General features: G+C 32.6%; 1 protein-coding gene and 1 long non-coding RNA gene across 2 annotated transcripts; both read right to left on the reverse strand.

Moving 5' to 3' along the window:
• Window positions 1–3,200: 3,200 nt before the first annotated feature.
• Window positions 3,201–3,806, reverse strand: LOC131173433 (receptor-like protein EIX2). Its single transcript, XM_058135792.1, has one exon. The coding sequence runs from the start codon at window positions 3,804–3,806 to the stop codon at window positions 3,201–3,203; it is 606 nt and encodes a 201-aa protein (XP_057991775.1).
• Window positions 3,807–13,714: 9,908 nt separating this feature from the next.
• LOC131173189 (uncharacterized) lies at window positions 13,715–14,756 on the reverse strand. Its single transcript, XR_009143432.1, has 3 exons — window positions 14,582–14,756; window positions 14,421–14,481; window positions 13,715–14,257 (listed from the first exon to the last, which is right to left on the reverse strand). It is a non-coding gene; the product is annotated as an uncharacterized LOC131173189 (long non-coding RNA).
• Between the last annotated feature and the right edge of the window lie 4,629 nt (window positions 14,757–19,385).

Raw genomic sequence — 19,385 nt, forward strand, 5'->3', positions numbered from 1 at the left:
CTCTCTTCTCTCAACTTATTCTCAATTGACACCACTCCTACCTTTTCTCTAATACTGTCATTACGGACTTTATCTAGTCTAGTATGGCCACTCATCCTCCTTAACATTATCATCTCCACAACTCTTATCTAAGACACATGCGACTTCTTCAGTGCCCAACACTCACTACCATATAACATGGCCGGTCATATGGCTGTACGGTAGAATTTTCCTTTCAACTTATTGGGAATCTTGCGGTCATATAAAACTCTTGTGGCACGTCTCCACTTCAACCATCCGGCTTTAATCCTATAACTAACATCCTCCTCACATCCCCTATCTACTTGAAGGACTGAGCTGAGTTATTTAAAATGATTACTTTGGGACAATACCACTCCATCCAAACCAACTCCTCCCCTATCACCAATTCGAGCTTCACTGAACTTGCAATGCATGTATTCTGTCTTCATTCTACTTAACTTAAAGCCCTTTGACTCTAGAGTACTTCTCCAAAGCTCTAACTTTCTATTGATTCCTTCTTGCATCTCATCTATCATAACTGTATCATTCACAAACATCATGCACCAAGGGATACTCTCTTGTATATGATTCATCAATTCATCTAAAACTAATGTAAAAAGGTAAGGGTTTACAGCTGAACCTTGGTGTAATCCAACTAAGATAGGAAAATCTCTTGTGTCCTCTCCCACTATGTGCACAATAGTAGTTGCTCCTTCATACATATCTTTTAATACTTGTATGTACCTAATAGATACCCTCTTTTGTTCTTACACTCTCCATAAGACATCTCTTGGGACATTATCATAAGCCTTCTCCAAATCGATAAAAACCATGTGTAGATCTTTCTTCACATCTCTATATTTCTCCATCAAGCTTTTAATGAGAAAGATCGCTTTTATAGTTGAACGACCAGGCATAAAGCCAAATTGATTGGGAGAGATAGAAGTATCATGATGTAGTTGATGTTCCACAACTCTCCCACAACTCCATAGTATGGCTCATGAGTTTAATTCCCCTATAGTTTGAGCAACTTTGTATGTCTCCCTTATTTTTAAAAATAGGTACTAAAATACTCCTCCTCCACTCATCAAGCATTTTATTTGAGTTTAAAATCTTATTAAACAATTTAGTTAACCATGCCACTCCCACATCTCCCAAACACTTCCACACTTCAATTGGTATTACATCGGGTCCACAGGCTTTATCCACTTTCATTCTCTTAAGTGCTTTTTTTACTTCTATAGACCTAATCCTTCTAGTATAATTCACATTCTTTTATATTGCTCTGTAGTCTATATTCACACTATTACCATTTTGACTATTATTAAAAAGATCATCAAAATAATTTTTCTATCTTTCTTTAATGTCCTTTTCTTTCACCAACACTTTTCGTTCTTTATCCTCAATGCACCTAACTTGATTGAGATCTTAACATTTCTTTTCTCTCCTCCTTGCTAATCTATAAATATCTTTCTCCCCTTCTTTAGTTCCAAGTTTCTCATATAACTTTTCAAAGGCCTGCGCTCTTGCTTGACTAACTGCCTTTTTTGCTTCTTTCTTTGCTATCTTGTACTATTCATATGCCTCATTATTATCACACTTAGGTAATTTCTTATACTATTCCTTCTTTTCCTTCACTGCCTTTTGTACTTACTCATTTCACCACCATCTCTCTTTTGAGGCTGGTCCATGTCCTCTAGACTCTCCAAGTACCTTTCTAGCTACTTCTCTAATCTTTGATGCCATATGTATCCACAAACCATGGCCTCCATATCCAACTTCCATGCTTCAGACTCGAGAAACTCATTTTTGAACTTCACTTGCTTTACTCCTTTGAACTCCCACCACTTTGTTCGAGCTACACTATTTCTTCTAACCTTACTTGAATTATTCCTAAACTTGACATCCAAGACCACTAACGATGTTGACTTATTAATGCCTCTCCCAGAATGACCTTGCAATCCTTACATAGAGCTCTATTTGTCTTCCTGATTAAGAGAAATTCAATTTGACTTCTATGTTACCCACTTTTGAAAGTCACTAAATGTGACTTTCTTTTTATAAAGTAGGTATTTGCTAGTATTAGGTCGTATCCCATAGCAAAATCCAAAATGCTTTTCCCTCCTCATTTTCTCTGCCAAAACCAAAACCTCCATGAACATTCTCATAACCTTGCCTATCACTTCCTACGTGTCTATTCAAATCTCCACTGATGAAAACATTCTCTTCATTCGGTATGCTTTGCATTAGATCATCCATATCTTCCCAAAACATTTGTTTACTCTCACTATCTAGTTCTATTTGTGGGGCATAAGCACTAACTATATTTATTGTTTTTTCTGCTAGTACTAGTTATACTAGTATAATTCTATCTTCTACTCTTTTCATAGCTATTATAGCATATTTTAATGTCCTATCTATGATTATGCCCACTCCGTTCTTGTTTCTCTTTTTTCCGGTAAACCACAGTTTGTACCCTGAATTACCCACTTCCTTGCTTTTCTCTCTTACCCATTTAGTCTCCTGAATGCAAGCAATATTCACCATTCTCATTTCGAAGGTATCCACAAGCTCCATTAATTTTCCTGTAAGTGATCCAACATTCCAAGTACCAACTTTAATTCTCCTCCTATCTTGTCTTTTCCTAATTAATCTCCTTCTATGATATCTTTTATTATTCTCTATGCCTATCTTGTGTTCTATTCCACTATCTGTTCTACTATCTGTCCTATGGACTAACTTCTTTGCCTACACCTGCCCATGATGTGGGAACCCTTGCTCATTTAACACCACACCCGGGAGCTAGCATGGCGCATCGCTTTCACTGAACGCCTTACATCCTTACATATTTCTCACTACACCCCGGCTGTGATGTAGTGCGTCGTAAGTAGAGGACGCCTCCACGTTTATATCATTTGAATCCATATCATAAGGTGTGATGAAATTTTTACGCTAGTTGTCACCTACCGCAACCCTCCTCCTTTATTCGGGCTTGGGACCGGCTAAGCGCAAACTACTTAGGCAGAGTTAAACACAAGAAATAATTATTTGTACTGACCTTATTCAATAGCTTGCTCCTTGTGAAATTTCCTTTGTAGCCTAGCCGTGGTAACTACCACAAACACATAAATTTTGTCATCCATGTTTCCCAAGAAACAGAAGTAAGCATGCCTCCATAACTCATTAAAAACTAAAGTAGCCTATAATCCCCAAAACCCTATTACAAATCCACTAGCCATAATGATGTAGAATGAAGGCTTCTCTTCAAATCCACGCCTATGTTCCTTTACTTGAATTCCATCATTTTGGCCTTTTGATTTCCTATCAGTGCTGCATTCTGTTTCTTCAAATGACTCATTTGCAAAGCAATTCCTTACAAATAGAGGACTGTATAGGTTATGATTTCCAGTGAATGCAGATGCACTAAAATTATTACATGACGTAACTTTCGCTGATAAATTATTATATGATAAATTCAGTGTATTAAGATTAGTTAGATCAGAAATACTGGGAGGAATGATGCCAGAAAGATGGTTGCCAAATAAATCTAGAGAATATAACGATTTCATGGCCCTAATATCACAAGGAATAGATCTCGTTAGATAATTGTTCAAAAGATTCAGATCCTTCAATATAATTAGGGTTGTAACTTCTCTTGGGATCTCCCTACTTAGCATATTATATGAAAAATCGACAATCTTTCTGAATCTAAAAAGACCATTTATACCTTGTGATTCTTCCCACATTAGAATTTTTAGTTCATCCTTTGTATAATCTTGATGAAGTTCAACTTCTTTCTCAGCCATTGGAAGAAAATTATCAATGCATAGTGGAGTTGATCTTGATAATGAATTGAAAGAGAAGTCCAAGTAAGAGAAGTCCCTCAATTGGTAAAGTTGCAATGGTATATTTCCTTTGAAAGCATTGTGGTGCAACGAAATGTCCTGCAGATTCTCTAAACTTTCCCCCAACTAGGTTGGTATGCTCTCTGATAGTGCATTGTTCCAAAGATCCAGGATAATCAAACTTGTGCAATTTTGGAAGGATTGAGGTATCTCTCCTGAAAAACTATTATTATACAAATACAACCCTTTAAGATTAATTAGATGGCCAATTGACTCAGGGATTTCACCAAACAATTGGGTGGACCCTAAATCAAGATAAGCTAAATTTTTCCTGCATGTCCGACAGTCTGGAAGGTTTCCTGATAGACAATTTCCATTCAAAGGAAGATAATGCAATGCATTGCTTTTGTTCATCATGTTACATATTTGAGAAATTGGTCCTAAAATTTGATTGTCATCTAAAACTAGGTTTTTTATTATTGGGTGTAACTAAGGTAGGTGACCTTCAAATTCATTTCCACTTAAAACCAATGTCAACAAACTCACTTTTGAGGATAAATTAGGTAATTCCCCTCTAAATTGGTTGAAAGAAAGATCCAAAAGCTCCATCAATGGAGAAATATTCCAAAACCAATCAGGTATAGTATCAAATATACTTGCAAAAGACATATCAAGTTCCAAAATTCTATTTTGGTTTTGGAGCCATTGAGGAAAACATGGACCTATTTCACAAAACAACAAATTTATAGTCTCAAGTTGAAAAATCAGAAAGCCAGTTTGAGCTCACGTTTAAAATTAAATAATTTGATGACAAGTCAAGTGCCTTCAATCTACTGAAATTCTGTAAATGAGCTTCAGTGATCAAGCCATCCAAAAAGTCCAAAGCAACATCTAGGAATTAATTCTGGAAGTTGAGGGAGGATTCTTCCTAAAGCCCCATTTAAATGGTCATTATAGGAAAGATGAAGTTATCACAAGGGTGAATGTTTGAAGTGGTGCAATTACTGAATCAGACTTAGCGTTACTGGTATTGGAACTTCAAGAACACTGTATGAGAGATCCAAAGCAACAAGAGATGTCATGTTCCAAAAATTATGTGGAATAGAACCCATGAGATAATTGTATGAGAAATCAAGCACCGCAAGAGATGTTAAGTTCCCAAAACCATGTGAAATAGAACCCGTGAGATTGTTGTATGCGAAATCAAGCACAACTAGAGATGTAAAATTCACAATGGTATGGGGAATGGAGCCTTACAACCAACAGGTTGTGAGATTAAGAAGACAAAGACTATGGCTTACCTCAACTAACCAGTTCGGAATCAGAGAATGATAATAGCCATTGTAGGATAGGTCAAGGACTTCCAGAGAAGAAAAATTCAAAGATGGCAAAGATTATGGAAGGTTACGAAGTTGACAAGAGAATAAACAAAGCTCTACTAAAAAATGTACCATATTGACTGCGTCTAGCCAATTAACTACATCGCTAAGATATACAGTACTCAAATCGAGGACTTTCAACAAAGAGAGACCCAAAAGCCAATCAAGGCTGCTAGCCCTAATAGAGGATTGATTATTGCTCAAGTTAAGAGCCTACAAACTAGACAAGTTTCTAAGATGATAGGGAATGGTCCTTCTAAAATTGGTGATGCACTTGTATTATATAGATATTTTTAAGTACATTTGTATAATATTTCATAGCATTTAGATAAGTAATCTCATGCATAATCATTAATTTCATCAACTTTTATAAATTTTATTGCCAAGCTCTAAATTCCATGTTTTCTACATCATTTCAGGTGTTTGGATGAAGTTCCAAGGCATAGGAGTACAGGAGAAAGCTTGGAAAGACTAAAGGAAAGAGAAGTGTTACTGATACACTTTACACGGGTCATGTAAGCAAAGCCACAAACCTGTGTAACCTAATGCCAGGAGAAAACTAAAAGAGCCAAAGAAGAACCATAGTACACGGGCCATGTACCACAACCCGTGTAAACTATGGAGACCCGTGTAAGTCTCTGCCTGGCCCGGCTTGAAGAATTCTTTGAAGAGCAAAAGAACACGGGTCGTGTAATCAGACTCGTGTAACTAGCAATGCCCCGTGTAATCTCCTGTGCCAATACAAGATGCAACCATTCAAGCTCCAGTAAGTTACACGGCTCTGGGTCGTATATTGACACACGGGCCATGTATCATGCGGCAACCAATTTCCTGATTTGATTCTAGCTCCAGTTTACACACTCAGAATAGACTTCTAATGCCAGAAGGACTCTAAAAACCTAACCCTAGGCTATTGAATATAAATAAAAGCAGCAGATAACAACAAAGGGGAGCTTTTCATTTTTCACATACATATTCTTTACAGCTGTCTTGAAGAACAAAAGCATCAGCACAAAAGAGAAATCCTCAACCGAAGTTCCACAAGTTCAAAGCTGCAGAAAGTCCTCGTTGGTTCTTTTGTTCTATTTCTTTAAGCGGACTCTTTATGTTCTTTTATTTTATTTTCATTATGTTTGTTAAGCTCACCATGAGTGAGTAATCTCTTTGCTCTGGAATTAGGAGAGTAGCTCTTGTAATCGTTAGTATGAATCAATATTGACTTTTATTTATTGGATTTGACTTTTATTCTTTGATTTAATATTCTGTGTTCTTAATACATGCTATGTGTTGGTACCCACCTAGACATGATATAAGATACTAATTGAAGGACTGAAAGGTGAAGGTTAGTGTTGGAAAATCAGAATATTGAACTTAGGAAATCTGACCTAGAGATAGGCTGAAATCCTTCATGGAGTTCCATAATTAATCATAGATTTTAAAGGATTTTTATTAGGACTAATTGCCAACAAAAGTAGGGTTTGGTTCTAGTTGAAATACACCTAGGGTGCCTTGAAAGAGGACCTAGGATGTCTTAAGATTAATTTCCATCAAAGCAACAATTCTTAATCCAATGAATAAACGAGATTAAAATCCATAATAAGATTAAAGTGTGAAATCTTAATTATGGAATTGCTTTAATAATAAAATCAATTGTTGTCCTATCTTTTTTTATATACCATTAGCAATTATCATTCGGGTAACAATAAAAATTAATATCACTGTAAAATTTTTACTGCTATTTATAACATTTGTGATAATGAATTATTATTTAGTCCTTGTAAAGAATTGTAATGATGGATTCTCAACCTTGAATAATGACATTTTGGAAGGTGATGAGAAGTTCAGTGGCAGTGGAGTCCACAATTCCAGGAAGTCGAAAGGGATTTTTCCTCTTGTATATTAACCAAGTCAATTATCGATCATTGCAACATTGAAAAATGGTTTCTTTTTGCTAGCCACTCATACTTTTGCTCTGAAAGGAATTGTAATGGTGGTTTCCTAACTTTGAATAATGATATTTTGAAAGCTGATGAGAAATTCCTGTCCACAATTCCAAGACGTTCAAAGGAAATTTCCCCCAGTACTAATTAGACAATTATAATTCAATTTATGCTGTTCTTTATTATAGATTTTATATAAATTTGTAGCTTTTATTCAATAATTTTTTAAAGAAAAATTTTTCATACTTTATATTTGAAACACTCCATCATATAATTAAATTCATTTTCCCCTTTATATTTTTAATAAAAAAGTATATAATAAAATTGAAAGTAGCATCCGCTTCTATAATATTAATGGTTTAATCAATGAGCTTTAATTCACTGAAGTCGTCTCCAAAATTGTGAAAAAAAAAATTCATGGTTCAATTTAAAAAAAAAACATTTTTAAGATGAGATTTATTTATAATTCTCTTTGGTATAATAAGATTTACATTACTTCTTGCAATTAAAAATCATAAATTTTATTAGCTGGATAGCACATTATTCACTGTCCTAAAGTACCAGAAGGAAAAGGACCTATGAACCATGTGCATATCTATTATTACATAAAGAAAAATAAGACTAATTTTAGAAATAGTAATAAATCTATATATATCTATCTAAAGTAAAAAAGTATTCCTAGAGTCTATCATGTAGCATTCTTTTTCATGATATTGTCATGTGATTAGACAAGAAAAATCAATAATCAAATATAAGCTTTGTAATTTTTAAACAAGTGATTATATATTGAGAATACCATATACACCTTTTTTATAGGGGGATCGAGGGTGTGAAAACTTAAATCAGACCTTTGTTAGGTTTTAGCTATTGGACTAAACTAGATTAGACTATTGGACTAGACTAGATTAGACTATGGAAAACCTTGAAAATGAGAATAAAAGAAGGAAGGTTTTACAACTAGATTTTTTTTTTAATCAGATAATTCAGGGTAATATTAGAGATTTAAAGCTATAGGTTTCAAATCCAAATATCTTATATACGCACATATATATAAAAGGTTATTAATTTTGCTTTGTGAGGCACTGATATTATCAGCGCAATCAATGAATTTTCAATTTAAGAGAAGAGAAAAAGAAAAAGTATTTGATCCAATGAGGAAATTTTATTTAAACTCAGTTTATCATGAATTTAATACATAAATATGTAAGATTTATATATTTAATAAGTATATTATAATATATATTTTGTATTCTAAATTTATAATAGGTTAGGTGTAAATAATAAACTTGATTTAGAATAGAAACTCTCTCTCAGAGTTTCTTTCCATGTGAAGTGCCTCAACCGGACTAATCCAATTAATAACATTGAAAACTCCGTTTTTTCCATTATCGTGGAGTTTTTTTTTTAATAGAATTGATTTTTTACACAGTTTATCTTTCTTTTTATTAATATTATTTTATTTTTTTTCGAAAATATATCAATTAATTTCAAATTATTATTAATTAATAAATGTAATCTCTCAAACCATAATAGCGATTAAGATTAAGTGTTCCATAAAAAAAAAAGTTTGAAACATCAAAACAATTCAGTAGCAAATTATAAAAATCTTCCCCCCGTCAACTATCAAGTTATTTTATTTGTTTTATTTAATTTATTTAATTTTAGGTGGGCAATTTTTGAGCGTTGGCCTCCTTGATAATAATTTGATAAGGTTAGATGAGATGACTTGAAAAGTCTTGGTCTCCTTTCCACATGTGAATGTAAATGTATAAAAATAATAAAAATGAACTAATTTAAATTTAATGATAATTTGATTTTGCATTGTGAGGTACTGATATTCCAGTGCAATCAATGAATTTTCAATTTAAAAGAGAGAAAGGACAAAATATATGACCCCATACATTATAAGGATGCGCACTGCGCATGAAGAAAAGTTCAATACATATTGAATTATTGGAGGGAGAAAAAAAAATTAAATGATATGACAGACACTTGACAAGAACTAATGACTTTGGAGCACTCATGCCCTAAACTTAGAATTATTGCATGGAGAAACTCTCTCTCTCTCTCTCTCTCTCTCTCTCTCTCTCTCTCAGTTTCCTTTCATGTGAATGAATCACCTCCACTGGAAGTCCTCTACTGAATTAATCGAATTGATAGCATTGAAAACTCCTTTTTTGTAAAGAAAAAAAAATTGATTTAACTGGTAAATATTTAAATAATTTAATAGGTAAGCTGATCTATGGATATTCTTCATGAAAAGAAAAAAAAAATAAAAAATAATTATTATCATTTACTTTTAATAAACTCAAGGTAAAAAAATACAAGATGACTCCATTTTACGTTTCTTGAAAGTGATGGACATAATGCCAATATCAGTTTCTCATATAAACCTATGTTTTAGATGTGCAAATTTTTTATTGGTATTCCAAAATTGTCCACTACAAATTAAAAAAAAATGTTAACAAAACTCACTGGTAAATTGGATAAATTGATTAAATATTAAAAGAATATATTTTTGGTATACAAGCTAATATGCTAAATTTGATTTATAAAAATTATTTTTATTAATATAATATACTAATATTATTTAACTTATAAAAATTTATTAATTATAATATATATTTTTTTTAATTGTGAGATAAACACATAGAGTTAGAGACAAGATACATTTCATATTAAAATTATGTCAATTTTATCGAGACGCGTTAACTTATGTAAGTTTTCTACACATAGAGATAACAATGGATAGTGTAATACAAAAATTACCTTGCTTGATTTCCCTATGTAGTTGTTATCTTTCTCTTTGTGGGTGTTGTTTTTATATTTTCTACAAAAATTTATCTATTTATTTAGGAATACTATTAATCAATTTTAAATGCGATCTTCTAAAAGACTATAACGCTTGTAATTGAGAGAACTACATAAAAAAAAAAACCGATGAAATATCAAAACAATTTAGGAGTCTTGCGAAAAGGGATCGTATGTGGCATTTTAAGAAATTTATTTATTTTGTAAGATTAAATCATAATTTTTTTTAATATTAATATTATTGAGTGTAGATACCATGGGTAAAGAAGTAATCGGCAGCAATCATAATTTTTCCAAAAATTTGTAATAGATAAGTCATCAAAATTTGAGTGGCTGTAAATAAGTCAAGGTCAATATTATTATTTTTGTATACAACCTTTACTGATCAATCTGTTATTTCTATTTCTTGGCAAATTCCTCTCTCTTTCTCTATCTATTCTATTTTTGTTTGTCTGCAGCGCTGTTGTTTTGTTTCTCATGCCCTCTCTCTCTTCCAAATTAACACCACTAGCTCCTTTGAGTCAATAAATAGGGGTACGTAGTCTCTAAAGCTCTGTGTCTAGTCCTGCGCAACTTAGTGGCATAAGACACCTTTCGAATATGATCAGATCAGAATTCGAGGCTCCCCCTCCCCCTTTCCCTTTTCCCCTGTACCTTGACTAAAAAAAAAAAAAAATCTCTAAAGCTATAAAGTCCTAAAATGAAACTCTAGTAAAGGCTCAATTAAAAAAAACTAAAAAAAATAAAACACTATGACATATTCTAACCAAACTAAGTTTACTTGAGAATTTTTCTATTTGAATTCATTTTAATTTATTCTTTGTTTTACAATTTAATTCCTTCGTAAAGAAATATATATATATATATATATATATATATATATATATATATATATATATATATATTAATTTTTTATATTTAATTAGAAATATAAAAATAGTTTATCATCCTTTCAATTATCTATAAAAGTAGGTCGGCAATTTTTGAGTCTTGGCCTCCTTAGTATGAAAGAATAAATTGATAACGTTAGGTGAGATGACTTGAAAAGTCGTCGTCTCCTTTTCCACATGTGAATGTATAAATAAAATAATAAAAATTAATTAATTTTAATTTAATGATAAATTGATTTTGCTTTGTGAGGTACTGATGTTTTTGGTACAATTAATGAATTTTCAAATTAAGAGAAGGAAAGGACAAAACATATGGCCCCATGTATTTATGAGGCATTATTTTTGTATACAACCTTAAAAGCGAATATAATATTACTGAATTTCATTAGTTAATTAACATTTATGTAAAATCTAGTAAAAAATTTTTGAAAAATTTACAATTTAATCTCGAAATTTTAATATTAATCACTATAAGAAATATTAGATTTAACAGTAAAAATTTTTACTGCCTAAAATATAAAATTTATTACCATAAATTTATGGTAACAAAATACTATATGTTGTTGCTATAAAATTATGGTCTTAGATATTTTATAATAAATTCATGGTTATTACAAAAAAAAAAAAAGTTATTAGTAGTAAAAATTATTCCTTCAAAAAATTTCTATTAATAAAATCAATTGTTGCCCTATCTTTTTTTATATACCATTAGCAATTATCATTCGGGTAACAATAAAAATTAATATCACTGTAAAATTTTTACTGCTATTTGTAACATTTGTGATAATGAATTATTATTTAGTCCTTGTAAAGAATTGTAATGAAGGATTCTTAATCTTGGATAATGACATTTTGGAAGGTGATGAGAAGTTCAGTGGCAGTGGAGTCCACAATTCCAGGAAGTCGAAAGGGATTTTTCCTCTTGTATATTAACCAAGTCAATTATCGATCATTGCAAAATTGAAAAATGGTTTCTTTTTGCTAGCCACTCATACTTTTTGCTCCGAAAGGAATTGTAATGGTGGTTTCCTAACTTTGAATAATGATATTTTGAAAGCTGATGAGAAATTCCTGTCCACAATTCCAAGAAGTTCAAAGGAAATTTCCCCCAGTACCAATTAGACAATTATAATTCAATTTATGCTGTTCTTTATTATAGATTTTATATAAATTTGTAGCTTTTATTCAATAATTTTTTAAAGAAAAATTTTTCATACTTTATATTTGAAATACTCCATCATATAATTAAATTCATTTTCCCCTTTATATTTTTAATAAAAAAGTATATAATAAAATTGAAAGTAGCATCTGCTTCTATAATATCAATGGTTTAATCAATGAGCTTTAATTCAATGAGCTTTAATTCACTGAAGTGGTCTCTAAAATTGTGAAAAAAAAATATAATTAACGGTTCAATTAAAAAAAAATATATATTTTTAAGATGAGATTTATTTATAATTCTCTTTGCTATAATAAGATTTACATTACTTCTTGCAATTAAATATCATAAATTTTATTAGCTGGATAGCACATTATTCACTGTCCTAAAATACCAGAAGGAAAAGGATCTATGAACCATGTGCAGATCTATTATTACATGAAGAAAAATAAGAGTAATTTTAGAAATAGTAATAAATCTATCTATATCTATGTAAAGCAAGAAAGTATTCCTTAGAGTCTATCATGTGGTATTCTTTTTCATGATATTGCCACGTGATTAATATGTGACAGAATCTAACACGTAACATTTTTTTTCATAGTATTGTCTGGTAGCTAATACATAGTATTCTCCTTCATAGTATTATCACGTGGCTAAAACATAATATTTTATTTCATAGTATTAACACATGACATCTTTATTATATGTAAATTATAAATTATTTAATAGTTATTCTATTAATATTATAATAAGTAGTAATTATTATAAAGTAACTTACAATATATTAATATATATTAATTACATAATATATATATATATGAAATTTTTATTAAAAAGTTTGAGAGATAAAATTAATAAAAATAAAATTTAAAATAATTAATAAAAACTTTTAAAATATTACATTATTTTTATATATTAAAATTAAACAAAAATACATAAATTAAAATTATTAATAGTTACATGCATTAGTATGAGCAATTCCCTAGTTCTAATACTATAGCATATCCAAAATGGACTAATTAAATAATTCTTGGCAAAGAGTAATAGGAAATTATACAATTATCAACACACAAAACGAGAGATGATGAGTTAATGCAATCCTGGTTTAATCCCTTCCAATTCAAGGATAATTAAGAAAAATGATGAGTTACTTGTGCTATTCCATCTTCAAATTCCAGACTAAATCAGATTCCTGCAAAATAGCGCATGATTTGTTCGAACATTTTCCCATACCTTTGGTGAAGGAGGTCCATTGTCTGAAATCTGAATGTGTTCACAGATCGCAGAATTTAATGAAGGATGCTTTCCTTGTTTAATATGTATCCAAGCGCTTGGTGTAACAAAGAATTCTAGAGCCATAGCTGCACAAACATAAGGCTATTCTATGTTCAATATGCTTTGCTGTTTGAACTGGCAACACATTCTTAAACCCACTGATGTAAGATAATAAAACTCTCATATTTTTTACATTTCCTTATATTATAAAAAACCATTTTCTGAAAGTTCATGTTTAATGTAATAACAGGTTTGGTCGGAATCCTAAAGAATCGGGAGTAAAGAGGCAGTTTATGTTATAATCTTCTACATTGGTTGCTGAAAACGGGGCAGGACAAATTGAGAGCAAAAGGCAAAAGCAATTTTATATTGTCATAAATGAAATTTTGTACAAAGCACTGCAGAAAGAGGGAAATTTTCCTTTCATTGACAGTGATCATTGATTGTTTAAGGGAAGCAAAAGGGTAAACTTCCGCCGCAAAAGCGACCAATATGACAATACATTTTGCAATGATGCAACAAAGCATGACAGGAAATTTCATATGAATTCAGCAATATATAAAATTCACCAGAGTCCTGATATACTATTTGATCGATCATAGGGTAATCTTGATGAGAAGAGATGATGCTAGGATGACTTGTTATTTTTAATTTCTTTGGTCAGGCCTTGAGCTTGTTGGCCCTAGAGATTGGAGAAGCAAAACTCAAAAGCTTTAGTAACTGAGTAGAAATAAAATTAACCTTTTGCCAGTCTTTCAATTGCTCTGCACAAAACAAGGAAAAATGTCTGTTAATGTCATGAGAGATTGGACTCCATTGTAAAAGAGTGTCCCTTGTCTGCTCCGTAAGTGCAGTTTCTGAAAGTTAAATAGTAACTAAGTTGCACAGAATGAAATACCTGGACCTGAACCTGTTTTCCACCCTTTAGGGCCATTATTCAGGATCATGTAAAATATTTCTGCAAATTAATATGAACACAAGTGATAAAATCAGATACAGAAGCTATGTTGTTCTGATTGCATATATTGCATTATTGAAATATAAATTGAAAGTTGAGAAAGCAAACAATTGTTAAACATTTTTCTGTTCCACTTTTTACATGTCAGACAGTCAGGAAGTACCTGGATTAAGCAGCACAAGCTTTAAAACCTTAATTCTTCCTCTTCCTTATCACTATCTAAACTGAGACATTAAAGAAATAAATTAAAAAGTAAAATAAAGAAAATAAGCATGCATCATGAAAATTGATAATATATCTTAAGTTCTTTCAAAATTGATTTACCTTTATAACAATTGAATATCACTTCTGGAATGCAGGCTAATTCTGGCCAGTGCTGCCCTTTACCCTTCTGGCACCTTTGTTGAAGCAGAGGGCACTGGTGGATATGCAATTGCAGAAGAGAGGGAGGCAGGCTAAAACATGTCACACCTTACCCCTCCGTAAGGCATAACATGATCCCGTAGAATACTTAATGAACTACCGAACTTCACCTACCAATAACTCATTAAGTACCCTACAAGGGATTTTAAAACAATTTTCTTACATTTTGGAAGTGGTGAGCATTTTGGTAGGAATTAAAAACCATTTATTCAAAGTTTAAATACTAGTAAAAATTTTGTCCATTTAAATTTTGCCGCAATTTTTATAAAAATTTTGACAGAGTTTCCTCTGTATTTTGAGAAACCAGTTCTTTAAAGACCTGTAAAAAGCACTTCCAAAAATATTTCACAACTCCCAACCACCAATAATTCTCAAATCAACTCAATCAAGGCACTTCAAATAATTTCACAATACAAATCAAGATTTCTCATCTCAAAGTATTTAATATCTTCATTTACAAAACATAAAGTAGAAAATTCATATTTACAAATATTAAATTTACAGAAACAAACCCAAAATAATATTATTATAATTTATTTACAAATGCTCAATTTACATTGATACTTATGACATTACAGTATTTACATCAAAATAACCATAAGGGTATAAAACAATACCCGTACAAAAGCTTGATGTGATCTTCAACTCAGTAGCAGCTCACTCTGCTGCTTTTTCCTTGCTCTTATCTGCGACAGTAAATTAAACTATCGCTGAGTATAAACATACTCAGTGGTGCACAATAAAGATTTAAAATGTGATACATAAATCATTTATTGATGAAACATAATTTGAATACTTCACAATCACATTTCACAAATATCAAGCTCATAACAACTCATTTTGTCAAATAATATATTAAACAACAGTTTAGTCAAACAATTGCGTAAACACAGTGTTGCCAAAGTCGTACACAACTTAAGCCATGACACAAAATTTCCGATCAATGCCGTGTTGTACACCACGACAAAGCAATCTCAACCCCATTAATCGAAACCAATGAGGGAGGTGGCTAGCTAGCTAATGAGTACTCATCCGATCTACAACCTCAACTGGCAAGCCAGAGAGGGAGGAAAATAAACGATCTCAACCCCATAAATGGAGGAGGAAATGTGATACTGTCATGCTAAGTGTGAACATAAAATCCATTTCAAACATTTCATTCAAATATTGCATACAAAAATCAAATCAATTTCCAAAGTTACAATTTGATCACAAGGTGGCAACACAAAAGTTCATATGTTCATAATGCATGCTAAATCAATTTTTCAAGAGTAAAATGCTTAAATAGGGTTTATTGTGCACAAACCTCAGACGAGTCGCCTGTTGGCCCTGACTCGACTCCTCGGGTTCTGTCCCGGTATTCTTTTCCACTGAAACATGAAATTTTACAATGTTTCAGTACTAGAACTTAAAATAAACCCAAAATAAACTTAGCTTCACATTTACCTAGCTCTAACGTGTTAAATTCGACGTTCTCGAAATTTTGTGTTTCGGGTTACTATTCACTGCACTATTCAAGTCAAATAATTGAATTTCTAAGGATTAATAGGTATGGGAACTCCAACTTCACCCACATACCACATTTTGTTCATGAAACTTGTTGGTTTTTGTCACTTTTTCAAAGCATAGGTCATTTTGGCAAAATTGCCAATTTTCGGTTTTGTGCTCCGAAGTTGCACTATTCCATTGGTCGATCTACTGTTGGAATTTGACAAAACTTCCTTCATAGAAAATGTTCCTTATTGTCTTAAGTGTATTCTCATTTTTGGATCACCTCAATCGGAGTTTTGTAGCTCAAGTTATGGCCAAAATAAGTTTACTGTTCACGTGCACTGTTCATACTGAGATTTTGGTGCTGGCAGATTTTTTGTCCAACTTTGGTCAATTGTTTGATCAAGTTAAGTTCATAATTTGGTCTCACTTTCTTCATATGAAATGTTGTACTATGTCTTAGGTTTCCATCGGTTCAAGAATCGCCTAAATCCGAGTTTTCTAGAGAGAGTTATAGCCCTCCAAACATTGCTGCTCAATGAAAATTCTGCAGAATTTCAGTACAGTAAATTTAACTTTGCTCAATGATTTGAATGAGTTAATAGCCTAATTTGGGTTGGTGTTCTTCATGAAAGTTTTAGGTCTATATCATATCTAATTGCTGGTAAAATTTCAGGTCAATTTGACCTAACTAGCTCGAGTTATGACCAAATGAACAGTTACTGTTCATTTGGTCAGTTTTGGTGCAGGGCAGCCTGCAATCAACTCACTTTGGTCAATTGTTTCACCAAGTTTTGGTCAGTTTTTGGCAATGGTTCCTTAATGAAAATTGTGCTCTTTTATGTCTATTTTCATCTCCAATTGGTGGCATATCAATTGGACTTGTAAAATTTGAGTTTTGGTCCTTCAAAGTGGGTTTAGTCATGTTGCCAGCAGCATGACCATTGACCTACGAATTTAGCTAAATTTTCCACCATTCCCATACAATTTATTTGGTCCTAATTGATCATTATTTCATTTCACAATAGGTCAAATATGCCATTTATGCATTTCTCTAATTTTTGGTTCATAAACCCTTGCATTGAAACCCTAAACTCACTAACTCTTGCATTTAACCATAACTAATGCACTTAACCTTAACCATTTAACTAATCAAAGCTTTTAAACTCATTCTAATGCATCAATTTCATGTAAATCATACTCCTATCAAGCTGCCCAAATTTCAGTTTGGTCCCTCTCCCATGTTGGTTTCATTTAAATCAAGTTCTAAGCTCACTTAATTACCTAAACATGCATTTAAATGGAAAAATAAAGAGTTTGATATGCTAACCTCACTTAAAGCTTCAAAACCCTAACCTTTGCTCTTCTTTCTTCTTGAAATCTCCTTCTTAAGTAGTAATAACAAGCTTTAGTAGTATTTTTAGGGGAGTTATGAGAATTGAGTGGGAAAATTAAAGCTTGTATGCAAGCTTTAATGGTGGCTTTCCATGGAGGAAAATGAGAAGGGATGGGGACGGCACAAGGAAGAAGAAATGAGGCTTTTCTAATTTTTTTTTTCTTTTGTTTCCTTTTGTTTATTTTGCTTTGGAAGACCATAAATATCAATTTAATAAATATTTAACAAATTTGTTTATGACATCATTAGTGATGTCATCAACTTTGACTTTTCCATCCTTTTTCTCTTTTTTTTTTTCTATTTATTTTTCTATTAGTTCTTTAATTTAATTGTCGATTTCGAAATTTTCTTTTCTCCGATTTTATTTGACAGTTAGGTCAGGAGTCAGCTCTCGGGGTCAATTGACCAAATTGCCCCTCGCCGGTTCATCCCGGTTTGCAAATAATCCAATATTTCTTCTGGCTCCTTGACCTAATTATTTGACCGCTTATGCTTCTTTTCGTGGTTTTCTTTCCATCGTGTTCATGAGGGTCCTAAGAACCGCACGTCACTTTTTACGGTTCAAATTTGAGTTTAAAACGATTTCAGCTCGTTCGAGGAGGTCACTCGTCGCTGTGACTCTCGGCTCGTTTAACCTCTTATGTTCTGTTTTTCTTATTTATAGTTAACTAATTAAACATTACTAATTATTTGTGTTTATGGCTTCTCAAGTTGTCTTAAGTATGGCCCTAATCCCATTAATTGTCCGGACCGACACCGGTCTCCGGAACAGTGAAATATACCAGGCTATACAACGGGGGTGTTACAATTCTCCCCCCCTTAAATAAATTTCGTCTCAAATTTTACAGTATCAATGTCCGAATAGTCAGGGTGCTGTCTCCTCATGTCCTCCTCTCGTTCCCAAGTAGCTTCTTGGCCCGAATGATGGTTCCACAGCACTTTTACCAATGGTATCTGTTTATTCCGTAGCTGCTTCACCTCATATGCCAGAATCTCTATGGGTTCTTCTTCATATGTGAGGTCTGGATTCACTTCAATTTCCTCTATTGGTAGTACATGAGATGGGTCTGATCGATACCTCCTCAACATAGACACATGGAAGACATTATGTATCTTCTCCAACTCTGGAGGTAGTGCCAAACGATAAGCCAAAGGACCCACTCTCCGTAACCTCATATGGCCCAGTTGAAACGAGGACTCGCTTTCCCTTTCTACCGAATCTCATAATTCTCTTCCAAGGAGAAACCTTGAGGAAAACTTTCTCACCCACTGCATACTCAATATCCCTTCTTTTCAAATCAACATAGGACTTTTGACGGTCTGATGCAGCTTTAAGTCGATCTCTGATCACCCTGATTTTCTCTTCAGTCTGTTGTTATAAGCAAACTCAATCAAGGCAAGTGTGTATCTCAACTACCCTCAAACTCAATCACACAAGCCCGTAGCATGTCCTCCAAGATCTGAATTACCCTCTCGATCGCCATCCGTCTGCGTGGGTGGAATGCGATCTTGAAGTTCAATCTAGTTCCTGTGGCTCTCTCAAGACTACCCTAATCTAGAAGTGAACCTAGGATCTCTGTCGATACAATGGATACCGGCACTCCATGCAGTCTCACAATCTCATCAATGTACAACCCGCCAACTGTTTAAATCGTAGTCCATCCGATCGGCAGAAAATGAGCAGACTTGGTTAGTCTCACAACAATGACCCAAATCGCATCATGACTCTTCGTGTCCTCTAAGTCCCATCACAAAATCCATTGTTATTCTCTCCCATTTCCATTCTATTACCGATAGTGGATGTAACAACCCAGTGGT

Source organism: Hevea brasiliensis, chromosome 14, assembly GCF_030052815.1.
Source record: "Hevea brasiliensis isolate MT/VB/25A 57/8 chromosome 14, ASM3005281v1, whole genome shotgun sequence".
Taxonomy (NCBI): domain Eukaryota; kingdom Viridiplantae; phylum Streptophyta; class Magnoliopsida; order Malpighiales; family Euphorbiaceae; genus Hevea; species Hevea brasiliensis.

What these genes read in the sequence shown, in the direction of transcription:
- LOC131173433 (XM_058135792.1), bottom strand. Translation starts at nt 3,806, where the DNA reads ATGGCTGAGAAAGAAGTTGAACTTCATCAAGATTATACAAAGGATGAA.